Source organism: Telopea speciosissima, chromosome 9 (genome assembly GCF_018873765.1).
Source record: "Telopea speciosissima isolate NSW1024214 ecotype Mountain lineage chromosome 9, Tspe_v1, whole genome shotgun sequence".
NCBI lineage: Eukaryota > Viridiplantae > Streptophyta > Magnoliopsida > Proteales > Proteaceae > Telopea > Telopea speciosissima.
This window is the reverse complement of record NC_057924.1, coordinates 60,378,745-60,393,324: the sequence shown is the minus strand read 5'-3', so window position 1 is coordinate 60,393,324 and position 14,580 is coordinate 60,378,745. Positions and strand designations below refer to the sequence as shown.

Below are 14,580 nucleotides of genomic sequence, written 5' to 3'. Positions count from 1 at the left end.
ACTTTGATCTAAGATGCTGAGTTTATTAGTAGGCATTTCCCTCAATCTCTCACTTGTAATCGTCTAGTCTAAAAGTTACAGACATGGAACTTATATTATTCGTTAAGGCAAAAGGTTCTTTGCACAACTCAAGTAGGAAGGATTCCTTGGGCGTCTCACCTAATTGTGCCACATAGAAGGATGATGTGGTAATTATTCGATGGATAATTGGGCATGGTCTAGATCGATCATTATCTAATTTTAAATCCTACTTAAATTATATGCACTCCCATGTAGTGGCATGCAGTGGGAGAGCATGACCCCGATACATGCACGGGGCCATTGAGAGCATGCACGGAAGTATAACGGGAACGGGGTTTCCTCCTTTTTCATTGGAGGTAGGGTGGTCATTTCTTCCTTCCATTGTGTCATAAGAAACTTTTCTCCTTCAATTAATTATCATTCTGTGTCTTGGCGTGCACCCTCTTAGTATTATAATTTTTTAAAGTTTTATTTTGCCATGTAACCAACTCTTTTTTAAGATGAAATTTGACAAATGAGTAAGGAACTTATGATTGACTACCTATCCATATGATCGAATTGCCTTTTGACAGTTATTAGGGAAATAGAGAAGCCTTTCATTGGTTGACCATTTAGGAAATCATAGCTTAAAAATTTTTTTTTTTCACAATTTTATTCTTTTGGAAAAAAAATAAAATTGATTAGGCAATAAAATAATAATTCATGTAATCTAAGGGGGGCATTTGATTACCTATTTTAAAAAAAATGCATCACTTCCATGGGAATATGATCTTTCTATGGAGGAGAGAAGATATGAACCCTATAGCAATCGTCATCTTCACAATAGAAGCAAGAAAGAGCACTCAACGGAGAGAACTAGGTTTGGAGGGTAGCAAAAAAATAAAAGAAGAAAACCTTGATCTCCCCAAACCCCTGAATATATGGTGGAGTTTTGTACTCTTCCTTCTAGGCTCCTACCAAAACTAACAAGGACTAGGATACCTCAAGGAGTCCCACTCTCAATTGTGCCAATTTAAATTTATTATTTAATTTTCCACTTCAATTTAGAAGCTGCCATTATTCTCTAATCAAACTAGAAAAAAAAAAAAAAAGCTTAATTATTAAAAGGAGGTGGATCCCACATTCAACATGATTCTCAAGCCCCCATACCATGCATAGATATAATGTACTAATATTTGGCTTCTCTAATATCAATTACTGGCACTTTAAAACCTTCAATATGATGTTCAAAATAACTAGGATCTCTCATGTCTAAAGACTAATTGCATTCTATAATTGAAAATTTTAATCTGCAATAGTACATCTATGCATTTCTCAAATAATCCATGCTGGCCAACATGGTTCTTACCAACGGAACATTTTTTTGTGTGGTTCCCAGCAACCTTATGCTATGTTATGTAGTTTTTAGCAATCTTATGTTATGTTATGTGGTTCTCAATAATGTTATGTTGTGATCAATTGTTCGCAACAACCTATGCTACACTTTATCAATGGTTCGTAGTAACCTATCCTGCACTTTTATTAATGATCCACAATAATCTGTGCAGCACTTTTATCAGTGGTTCGCAATGACCTATGCTGCACTTTTATCTATCTTCTTTATGAAGATATTAATTGCCTTCCAAAAGGGCTTATAATGTTGCTGTTGCTGATATGATATTTTTGGCTTCTGGTTAGTATTCTCTACTTCTTATTTGAAGATTATTATTTGCTTGTTGCTATTTAGATTTATTTGACACTAAGATTTTTCTCTCCTTCAATGCTAGTGGTTGATACACTTATGATTGTGTTGCAATTGGAAGATAGTATTGTTGACTACTCATTTCTACATATAGTTATTTGTCTTAGTTGGGTTTTACTGGTTATGTCTATCTTTGTTGTTCAAAGTTGAAGCCTAGGATTTATATACTCCAACTTGAGGGGGAGTATTAAATATTGTACCGTGAGAGTAAGTCTATTTCCTTTGTTATGTTGGTTTAGTTTAGTAGTGTTTGTCTGTATTTAGTCTAGCAAAGACTTATTAGTCTTGTCTTTGGTTTCATATGTAATTGGTTCTTATCGATCGATTCAAGCAATTTTAATGTCATTCATTATTTTTCTACAATTCTAAAGAAGAGAATATATAATACACTGCGTGAACCCTTCGACTGTTACAAAGATAGAGTTGTAGATTGAAAACTAAAACTGTATGTAAATAGAAGCGTTCTAATCTGAATAGGATGCAAGGCTGTCATGCGCGCTCCATATGGATCGATAGTTCTAAGTAGGACTCTATGGTTAAAGATTAATATAAGTTATCGGCCTAGGCCATGATAGGATATACTGAATCTTATTGTGGCTTTAGATGTCCTTTCTTCTTTTGATATCTCTCTCTAGGTTCTCTTCTTTTTCTTCACAAGTTTTGGTTGTTAAGATTAGGGGTGTCAAAAAAACCCGGCTAACCCGAACCCGCCGTAACCCTCCTTGAGCCTGGAAAGGGCCAGCCCAGGCAGAGTTTAGTGTTTTCCTAGCCCTTGCAGGGCCTGGGTTGAGGCTTCGACCCTAGAAGGGCCAGCCCGACCCTGTATTATATAATAATATTTATAAAATATATAGAGAGCGGGACTTCGTGTAACTATCAAGGTTGCTTCATTCATAAAAATTCCCTTTCCTCGTTCATCACATTTAAAAAATATTAAAAAAAGTGACATCTTTACCTCCCTGACCGATCTATGTTCTCTGGAAGCAAAACCTAGACGACCTATTTTCACTTAGAAATTACACCACGAGAAGCAAGTTCCCCCCTTGATAATACAGAGATCCGGCTTTGATGTTCGATACAACATTAACATATTCATTACAACTGTACGTTGACAATCTCACTATCTCCCTAGTGTGTTGGGAATGACCATAGATGAGCTGGTCACACATTGTCAAACAAACATTGGGTTTTCTTTATATTCTAGGACACGAGGGTGGTCCTGCAATCCCCGGAGAATTTCTGTTGCCAACATTTTTCTGATCAAAAGATCAATGGAAACAGATTAAAGGCATAATAACATAGTGACAAAAGCTACCCAAATAAAAAACGTAAATAATAAACAGAACTGCAACAGATGTAACATGTTAAGAATGTTTACCAACAAAAAAAACAAACATGTTAAGAATCTTGATGTATACATGTAAAAGAAGAGAACAAATAGAGGAGAAAAATTATGTAAAAGACAATGAAAGTGAATGGCAAAAAAGATTAAGACTACAGGACTAGGAATCAAGATTGTCTAAAATCGGCATCCGTTTTCCTTAGCACGAACGACTGAATTCCCTCCAAAGCCGGCTGGGCTTGGGTTTAGGTTAAGGCTCCTAGGGTTGGGCTAGGGTTGGGCTAGGGTTTAGGGTAAACCCCACCCAGACCGGCCCGTTGACACACCTAGTTAAGATCAGGTTTTATCACAATGCCAATAATCTTGGTTGGCACCTGTTGGTGATACCTACGAGAATATAGTGATAATCTGTTTTTAAATTCTCCATTTTTTTGGGGCTAAGGATACTTATAAATGCATTTAAGTCTAGTAGCACAATTAAGTATGAGTTGGGCTTAACGTTCAGGCTTGATATATGTTCATATAAATCTGTTTAATTGGGCTTGCACTATGTTCCTCAGCACAACTGCGTCAATTTCCAAATATAGTTTTTGGTTCAATTCAAGCAAATGGATTAGCCATTTTGCGCAAACCAGTCTTTAATTCTAGACTTCCATAACTGTTTTAAGAATCTAAAATCAAGAGGACCTAGCTTGTTTATTCTAAGCTAACAAAATGTTCAAAATTAGGCAGGAAATTAAGAAAAAAAAACCAATGTTCTCTCTTGGTTTCAATGAACACTTCAAAAATAAATCACATTAGCAAGTAAATCACTACCATTAAAATCATAATTTTCAAAATGTGTTATGGAATCAATAATTTATAAAGGCTGTACCCAGTGCACAAGACTCCCGTGTTTAACAGGGTCTGGGGAGGGTCAAATGTACGCAGCCTTACATTTGTTTCCAAAGAAACTGTTTTCAGGACTTGAAATCGTGACCAAGCATTCAGCAACTGAGCACTTGACCAATAATTTATAATTGACCTATATATATGCTTACCTGTTTATTGTTGCCTTCCGGTGCACACACTATCCTAATAGGGAATGAAGCAACTTCACTTCCGGTGCACACACTTCCTCTGAAAGTCAATTTTATCGTAAATTTTGCTGAAAAATGAATACAATGATTGTAGATTATGTTATATGATGATCGTTTTGTCTTTCATCATAACCATAATTGAATTCTAGAATTAGCTTTCTGAAATGCTTTATAGGTCGATGTGAGAGGATTATAGTTTAGGTTATTGGGGGTCAACTGTCTATAGCTTAGATGTATTATTTTATGTTTGAGACTTTCAATTGCTTAATGTATATGTATTTAGATTTTCTTTTGTTTAATATATTAGTTAAGTTTCTGTGTCTTTTCGTGTGCTCCTGTGGCTAACTAGTTGTGTAGCCTTTGTACCAGTGCGAGGCCAATGAGAGTGCACATAGAGGTATTAGTTTGGTTGGAATTTTCTATTTTACTAGGAGTTGAATGGTCTTTTCGTGTACTCCTGTGTCTGGACTCAAGAACCACATGACCAGTGAACGCTCTTTTTCCCATATTATGATTAATCAATAAGGATTTTTTTTTTTGTTGGGGGAGGGGATAGATAACTAAAAGAAACAAAAAAAAATTGTGGAATCCTTCAATAAAAGTTAGTACATACAGTAGGGAATGAATCAAAAAAAAAAAAGAAGAAAAGTGAGATGAAGTGCCTTAGAACAGGTGCTTTGCAGAGTAAAACAATTTTTAATTGTTAATGAAAAAAACCAGTCCACTTCAAGGCCCCAGAGGTACCCCTGTCCCGATGCATCTTTTATTTGATGAAGACTCTTTCATTTTCATGAATGGCTCAAACAGGTATGTATGAAATCTCAAGAATTTTCTTACAAAATATACCAAGAATACTCCGGGCAGCACATTAACCTAGAAAAGAGTAATTTTTCTTGGGTAACATCTCATCTTCAAGAAGATGTTAAACATCGGAAACCTTTGGAATTCCAATTTGTAGATTTCCAACTCGTTATCTTGGAGTGAAAATTTTTGAAGGCAAAGTCAAGAAGAGTAGAGCTTAGCAAATCTATTATCTCTAGTATTCTCGTTCACAACTGCTACGTATATTTGTGATCATCTTCTTTAATTAACGAAATCGAGAAGCGGATATGAAATTTTATTTGAGATATGATGTGCGAACCAAAAGAAGAAGGATGTCTTGGAATTCGGAGACTAAGAGACGTCAATAAAACTTTTCTTCGCAAACTATGTTGGCAGATCAAATCTGAAAATTCTCCATTAACTAATTTTTTAAATCAAGATTTCTCAACAAAGAAAGAACAATAAAAAAAAAATACTATCAGAGCACTTTGATATGGCCCTGCATTGCATTCGAAAAGTATGACATTTTACGTCTCAGCACGAAAGGTGGATAGTGGGTAATAGCTAAAAAAATCAGATTTTGGAATGACGGATGAATCAACTCATCTACAATGGCTGAAGCTTCGGGGCTGGATGTTTCCATTTTCCATTACTTCAAAAGCAAAGTTTTAGATTTTATAATGGTGTTCAATGTAGATGGTTGTTCTTTGGGAAACCCTGGACGGGCAGGCGTTGAATTGGAGGAGTTTTCAGAGATCACATGGGTCAAGTCGTTGCTTCCTATATCATATTCTTTCGTAATTCCTCAAACTATCAAGCCGAAATATATAGTATTATCCAAGGTTTATTCAAAGCTAAAGAACTAAATGTTGATAGACTATGGATTGAATGTGATTCATCTTCAGGGGTAATATATATAACTTTACAAAAAGGACTATTACCATGGTATGTTCAACAAGATTGGAATTACATCAAACCTTTTCTCACTACCATAAATTGGAAGATCAGCTACTACTTCAGGGAAACAAATTATATAGCATTTTCTAGCAAAGACAATTGCAAAATCTTCAATCACTTCTTCAAACTTGGATCTTCCTCTTCATGTTAAGGAAGATTTATTATTGGATCCATCTAGTAGACCTAGATATAGATTTCGCTAATTTTTGGGGTTAAGTTTCCTGCTGATGACATTGCCGAAGGTGGGATCTTACATCCATTCTTTTTTGTAATTATAGACAGGATATACCCTCCTTTCTTCCTATGTAATTCTTTTTTTTTCTTTTAATATAATTTGACATTCTAACCAAAAAAAAAAAAAAGAACAAAAAAAAACCTTTCAAGGGTCAAACATCGATTCTGTTGTGGTGGTAAAGGACATCATGTCAACTATGGCAGACTCAGGTGCATCCAACTTGATAGCTTCTTGGCTAGCCCTTATGAAATTGGACACAACATTGTTGACATATTCATGACCTTCTCTCACAGTCATCTTCTCGATTATCTCCTCATTGAAACTGCCCGAGGTGTGATCACCATTGAGACTAACAGCTAAATGCACCACTTCTTGTTGAAACTCCGATAGACTTCTGCCTTCAATTTCAGAACTTGTATTCCTTAATGGAGTCACCTCTGGTAGCACCTCTGTAAAAAGACCACAATTGTTAATCTTATCAGATTCAGTCATCTGATCGAAGCATGCCACATCAATGGTGGTCCCGTAAAAGGTATCATTCACATAGGATCCACATGGTCAGAACAAGAGAGATAAAATAAAAAAAAAACCCCAAATATGAGAGGAAAATTGCACTCGGCCAAAGGCGCATGGTTAGTTAAAACGGGAAGGACAAAAAAATTCCATTAAAAAAGTCTAGTTTATGGGTGTAGAGAGATATACTAAGGTAGTGCTAGCATATGCTATGCTATTGGACAGAGAACTCAATCCCATAATTAACTATATTATGGGGAAGAGTTTTCTGCCCGAAAGCGTGGTTCCTGCTCCAACATGGGGGCCAATGGAAGCATGTGCAAAAGCATCAATGGTAACGGCATTTCCATCTTTTGTGGGAGCCAGGGTTTTCATTTCGTTGCATCCTGCGTCTAGTGCAGATACTACATTCCCGGACAGAGTCCTTTTTTTCCATATATAATTATTTGAAACTGGGATGTGTTGTTACCAAAAAAAATTTGTTATTGTTATTTCCTCCTAGTTCTATTACCCAAGGGCTACCAAATTTGATAGCTTAGACCTAAACAACTAAATACAAAACAAATTAAAGGGAGCATGAGACTATACCTGGACAATCAGTTCTAGGTGAGCTTAGTTCTCCCACAACCTCCTCAAATGTCCCTGCCCAAGCATCTCTCTGAGTCAAGAAATCAGATGAAAGGTTGAAAATCTTCTTTACAGTTGCAGGTATGGAGGAATGCTCAAACTCCGAGCTCGGCGTAGGTCCATTTGCTCTACTCACCACTGCAAATTATCAGAATTTCAGAATATGTAAAGAGGAATTTAGAAGAACAAGAAACTATATAGTTTGAAATGTAAGATTACCAACCAGTTCCTTTTTTGATCCATGGTGAGACCATAATTGTGGGTACTCGAACTCCCAATCTATCAAACTTGAAGTGGTAAGGAGCAAGACCAGTTTTTCCATCAGGGTTTGGCACATTCACAGGAGTTGGAACATGATCAAAGAACCCACCATGTTCATCATAAGTAATCACAAGAAGAGTTTGATTCCATTGAGGACTTGATCTTAATGCCTCATAGACTTCCTTCACAAACTTTTGCCCATTTGCAACATCATGAGAAGGGTGATCATCGTTTGCTGGTAAATCTAGGAGGTCGAAATACCTCGGTTCAATCACTGTAAAGTTAGGCAATATCCCTTGTCTGGCATGTCTCTTGAATGTGAGATCAAATTGATGGAACTTGGGTATGTATCGTAGTTTTCGCAGATTTCGATAGACAAGTGTCGTGGGAATGGCCTGGAAGTAAGGGTTTTAAACGGTGCGATTTTGGTTAAATGATACAATTTGGTTCAGTTCATAGTATCAAATATAGAAATCAAAACTGAACCATTTATTAAGCAGTTCCATGTAACGAGCCAAAATCAAACCGTTTGATAAACGGGCATACGATTCCTAAACAATTTCATAGAAAATGGCATAGCACCCAAAATCCAATTCCCGAATACAAAAAACAAAGAAGCAATTATTTCATATAAACAGTCTCTGCCATCCCTACACCTTGACATAGGACGCACGAAATGATCGCCACACCCCTAGTCATTCCTAGGGTTCAGGGGGTGTATGATGGTCATTTCACGCATCCTTGTGTTAGGGCGTATGGGCGGTGTACACTGCGTGACCGGGTAGCATTCTCTTTCTCTTAACATAATCTCATAGATAAAGATATAGGCAATTATTTAATATAAATATAACTCATTCATGATTCTTTTTAAATTTAAATGATTATTTAAAAAAAAAATATAAGCAATTTCATCAATGTAGAGATAGGGTCACGGGTAGGTAGGGTGCAAGTTTGGCCCTGTCGGCCCGAACTCACGCCCGAAGATTTACGGCCTCAGGGTGGGTTAAGATTTCTCGGCCCGAGTCGAGCCAAGGTCAGGTTGAGACCTCGGGTCATTCGATCCTGATTTTGGACTGAAGAAATTTCTTTATTTATTAAAAAATAGGAGCTATTATTAATATATCAAGTGTTTAGCACATTTGGTAGTTTATGTTGTGAAAAATTACATTACTACCAAAAGGTCTTGGGTTCAAGGCTCCTCTCTCACAGGGCGGGTCAAGCACAACCCAAGCTCACCCTGATTGGCCCTGCAATAATTAAATGAAAATAACAAGACTATGAAAGATGTGAGAGAGGAGCGTTGAACTCAAGACCTTTGGGTAGATGAAGTTTTTCACAACACAAACTACCAAATACGCTAAACATTTGATATATTAATAATAATTACTATTTTTAATAAATAAAGAAATTTCTTGAGGGCCAAAATTAGGGCGAGCTGACCCGAGGTCTCAACCCCGACCGACTTCCACGACTCGGGCCAAACGTGCAGCCCTAGTCACGGGGATGTTAAAGATTCGAGAAGGTGTTATTTATGTAATGGGAAAAAGAATCTTTGCTGGTTGTATTGCTCCTGTGCTTGGGTTCAAGGCTCCTCTCTCACAGGGCGGGTCAAGCACAACCCAAGCTCACCCTGATTGGCCCTGGCCCTGCAATAATTAAATGAAAATAACAAGACTATGAAAGATGTGAGAGAGGAGCGTTGAACCCAAGACCTTTGGGTAGCAATGAAGTTTTTCACAACACAAACTACCAAATACGCTAAACATTTGATATATTAATAATAATTACTATTTTTTAATAAATAAAGAAATTTCTTCAGGGCCAAAATTAGGGTCGAGCTGACCCGAGGTCTCAACCCTGACCCGACCTGGCCCTGACTCAGGGCTTGGAATTTCTAGCCCTAACCAGCCCTCAGGTCCAGAAATCTTAGCCCAGGCCCTGTTCGGGCTCAGGGCGGGTTTGGGCCGACAGGGCCAAACGTGCAGCCCTAGTCACGGGGATGTTAAAGATTCAGGAAGGTGTTATTTATGTAATGGGAAAAAGAATGCTGCCTGGTTGTATTGCTCCTGTGCTGAGACATAGGAGCGTGCAAATTTACCTAGCCCCCATGAAAAAAAAATCATATTTATATAATGCCTCTACACACGCTCTCTCATTGGATCATGCATTAGTGCACGGACCACAACCAGACAATGATCTTTTGCCCTTATTTAATATATGGTCGGAGAAAAGAATGCTACCTGGTGGCGTGTGGTGCACGACTCCTACGCCGAGGCGCAAGATCAAAATTTAATTGATTTAAATGATTTCATTTTTCAAATCAGAACCCAACCTTTTAACCAAACAATCTATTTTTTAAATCTAAATCGAATCATTTATTAAACGATTACATAGTTCAATGTAAATGACTCGGTTTGATTTTTGATAAAAGATTTCAATATGGTTTTGACATCCTTACCTGGAAGTAGATACCAAAATCAACTCCATCTTCATGAAGAGAATCAAAGATGGTTTTCTGTGGATATCCTTTAAATATCTGAAACTTGTCTGCACCTATTGTTCCATAAGAGGTGGCTGAGAAAGTGAAAAGCCTATTTGGTTGAGTTGATGCAGGAATAGAAGCAAACCATCGATCATAGACAGCAAATTCACTAACCAAGGAGGCGTAAACTGGAACAGAGTTGGGATGGAATCCTTTCATGACAGTTTCTGACATTTCAGTGGACATAGATAAAGCTTGTTCAACAAATCCAGTCATGGAAGGAGTTTGGCTGCCATTGATACCGAAGACTTGATCTCTAATTTCCTGGTAAGAGTGACCGGGATTCGGATCGACGTATTCGGCATCGTCGGTGACACAAACTAATTGAGATTGTGGTGATTTAGTAGAAACAGGATTGCATTGTGTGCCATTAACACCATTGATCAAAGGATTAACTGATTTCTGCATCCAACCTATCATGTGATCAAAAGATCTGTTCTCCATCATAAGAACTACAATGGTTTTAATGGGTTGTTGAGTAGAAAAAGCAGAAAATGTGGATTGAAACAGAACAGAGGATAAGATGAGGAAAATGAAGAAAGTAGAAAGGAATTTAGATGGTTTGGTTTTGAAGTGCTCCATAGTTTTCCTGAGAGAGAGAGGGAGTTTAGGAATAATGAATTGAGCTTGCGGCTCTCATATATATGGTGTTCAATGAAGATTTTTAAGATAGGAAGAAATGGGTATCTGAAATCTGATTTTGGTTACAGTTGCAGAACTCAAAAGGGTTTATGGAAATGCAAGCTTATTATCAAGAGGGAGCACTAGCCATGCACCAACTTGTTAACAATGGCTTTTTCATGGTGTTTTAAGTTTTTTCACATGAAATGGAATTTGATTTGGAGAAGAAAAATGCCCAATTCAGAAGGGTCTACTGGAAACTAGGTAATGAATTAGAGTACAAAACAAGCTCTATCAATCAGTATTTGCCCATGAAACATGCCATTTTCCCTTTTTAGGGTAAATTACACATCATCTCCTGGTTTTCAAATGAAACTCAGATCGCCCCTTTTACAGTTTTTTTATTTTATGAAAACCCCCTCTACAGTAACGGTGTTAGTCTGCTGTTAGTTATTGGTGTGAAAGGATTATATTACCCTTGTACTAAAACATTAGAATTAAATTTATAACACTACACTTCCTTCATCTTCAACATTAGTCAATGGTAGTTTAAAGATTTGAATTTATTTACCAGCTGACATCATCACTTAATAGCACAAAACTAACGGTAAAGACTAATTTCTCATATTGGGGTCTAAACCAGGGGGTGATTTGAGTTTTTTCAAAAATCAGGGGGTGATCTGAGTTTCGTTTGAAAACTAGGGGGTGACATGTAATTTATCCTTTTTGATATTTTTTAGGAAAATTTATGAAACACCCCTTGAAATTTGAAAATACTCAGATCACCCCCTCTATACTAATGGTGTTAGTATGTTGTTAGTTATTGGTGTAAAAGGACTATTTTACCCTTGTACTAAATCATTAGAATAAATTTACAATATTATCCTTCCTTCATCTTCAACCTAAAATACCCCACCCCTTTCCTTGCAACTCTGCCACCGCCGCCTCTGCTTTGCCCTAGTACGCCACCTCCACCTCTGCTTTAATTTGCTCAACTCCAATGAGCCATCAAAGCTCAACTCCAATGAAAAAACAACTGAAAACAGATCAATTCGATCAGATCTAACACATATGGGGTGCCGAAAGCCATAAAATCAGAATTTTGTACAACTTCTATTAATTTCAATCCCAGAAATGCAACAAAAAAAACTGACTCAGACATATAAGGAAATTAAAACGTCATCACAAAAATGCCAAAAACCGACCTCAAATTAAAGGGAAAAAAAAAACCTCAAACCTGCAAAAGAATGATCGCCAAAGAACGAAACACACACCATCAAACCTTGATCACAGAAGCGGAAACCTACTACAGATTTGAAGATGGAGCACGCTTCCCCTCACGGGAGGGCAGCCTCACTCTCGAGGAAATCGAGCCTTTGTTAATCGCAGACCCAGCAAAAACTGGAGAGGAGACCCTAACCAAGAAGAGAAACCCCACCCTCAGCACTAGGGGAAAAGCATAACACCTTAAGATTCAGTAAGTGAACTCCTTAACAGTCGAAAGAAACTGAGATTTCGTTCGTCGAATAGATTAAACGAGAGACCAAGCCCTCCCCTCCGATCCGAAGCAAAAGGAAAAGGATGACAATCAAATACTGCTCAGTATGAAAAACCTATTAAGAAAAAGAAAAGGGCTCTTTTGAACTCTTCTTCCTCTTTGCCTGAACCTATATTTCCTTGGCTACATGGATTTTCCAATTTTAATTAAAGAAAAAAAAATCTTTATTAAAAAAAAAGAAATGTGTAAATCTAATAGCAATGGATGATTTCAGCTCTTCTTTCTGTTTTTTCCCTCCGGTAAACTCCTTGAGATTGAGTTGCAGGTGTTTGACCAAAAAAAAGAAGTTGCAGGTGTTCTTAAGCCCAGCCATGGTTGCGATCTTGGCTGTGGCGGTGGCAACAGGAAGGAGGAGAAGAAGAGCAGCAAAACAGAGAGGAAAGGGTGGAGAAAGAGAGGGGGAGGGGGTAGTGATGATTCCACGAGAAGAGGATGATGTGGGATGGGGCTGCACGGCGGTAATGGTGGCGGAGATGGTGGTGGTGGTGGTGGCGGCGGCGGTTGTTGGGGCAATGGTGGTTGTAGAGGAGAGGGAATATTCCCATTCCTTATTTTAATTAAAGAAAAAAAAATACATGTTGGGTTTTTAGATTTAAAGGTAAAATAGTAATTTAATCTTCTCAAGGGTAGTTTAGGATTTAAAAAAAATTTAACTAGATAACTTCACCAGTTAACTAACGGTAGGGTCTAATTTGAGTATAGGGCTCTAATTTAGGGGGTGATCTGAGTATTTTCAAATTTTAGGGAGTGATCCGAGTTTCGACCCATTTTCAGGGGGTGTTTCACAAAATTTCCCTATTTTTTAATGCATTGAGAATGCCAAATTGGAAGATATAAGATGGGAATATCATCCTCCTGTGGGTCATGTTAGACGTGTGACCATATTAGGGTTTTGTTTTTAAAAAAAAAAAAAATTTAAAAGAAGCAACCAAAATATCTCCTCCTTCTATGATCTGGATTCAAGAGGGTTTAGTTACTTTTCGGAGAAGGCAAGGCATCATATGGATATTTTGGTTTATTCTATATGGTGTATGTCAATGACCAGGAATACTCTAAAAAACATTTTCCTTACCCTTAATTCGTTGAATGTCATGAAGGTTTGTTTTTTCTTTTCAAGGTAGTAGTTATAGGGAAAAATGGGAAAATGTTCTCTGCATTGAGGGCGTAGGATACCCCCACACACATGGGGTGGGTGAAATGATCGATTCACCCCCCTGAATGACCAAAATGAGGACCATGATCGTCTCCAGGGAGTCCAGCGCCCAGGGTATTACCAGGGGGCATCCAGCGGTTGAGCTGTGCTGCACACATTTCGGCGCACGCCTAAGGATGTGTGCGACACAGCCCAACGGCTGACAACATCCTGGGCATACTGGGCTCCCTAGAGACGAGCTAAATTGCCAAAATGACCACCCCTTCCTGCTCCGTCCTGCACCGTATGTCAGGGTGTAACCTGCGTCCTTGTGCGTTCCCTGGTAGAAAATATCGCCCCAAAATTTTAATATCATTAGGCACAGTAACATTTAGACTTTTTGTGCGAAAATTTTTTTTTCTTCAAGAAGCGGCATAGAATCATCCACTTGATTGAGGACCTCTATCCCTTGAGGTTTGCTCACCGGTTGTGCGGTTCCTCTCATGGGGGGAGGGGGTTTGAAATGACCATTCCACCCCCTAATCGAACATATTACCCGAGTGGAGTACACCCCCCTTTATTAGAGGCACTAGAGAACTAGAGAACTGTACCGAACAAGGGAACCGCAGTTGATAAAAATTCCTTCATTGATTCTTAGGTGAGAGATCCTCAAAGACACCAACAAATGGATGGCCAGGGCGAAGGGGAGAGATCTGAAGTGGCAGAATTGGAGAGACCATTCCTCTTATGCCCTAATCGGTAGACACCACGGTACAACCCCAATGGTACAATTTCCTAGGCCCAACTCACTGGTGCAATGTCAGCCCAAAATGAGAAAGAAAGAGGTTTATTCAAAGAACAAAAGTTTCAAAATGAAGAAATGCACATTAAAAAACGATCTTTGTGATTTTGAACTACTTCCTATGTTTACTTTGGGTTAAATTTTACAGATAAAATGGGTTCAAAAGCTTGTATCACATGCATGCTTCTAAGTATCGGTATCGGATTGCCCGATCCGTATCAAGGCGATCTGTACTAGTTTTGCACCTTGTCGATCTCAATATCATGTCAATATCGTATTGGTGATACAGTACGAATACAGACAAGGGGTAAATCAGTCAAAAAACCT

The 14,580-nt window shown here is 38.0% G+C and overlaps 1 protein-coding gene across 1 annotated transcript; it reads right to left on the bottom strand.

Annotated features, from left to right (window-relative positions):
* Positions 1-6,341: 6,341 nt before the first annotated feature.
* Positions 6,342-10,722, bottom strand: LOC122639215 (non-specific phospholipase C6-like). The gene is made up of 4 exons (XM_043832036.1): positions 10,057-10,722; positions 7,561-7,993; positions 7,299-7,475; positions 6,342-6,646 (listed from the first exon to the last, which is right to left on the bottom strand). Exons 1-4 carry the CDS (start codon positions 10,720-10,722, stop codon positions 6,342-6,344), a joined length of 1,581 nt encoding a protein of 526 aa, XP_043687971.1.
* Between the last annotated feature and the right edge of the window lie 3,858 nt (positions 10,723-14,580).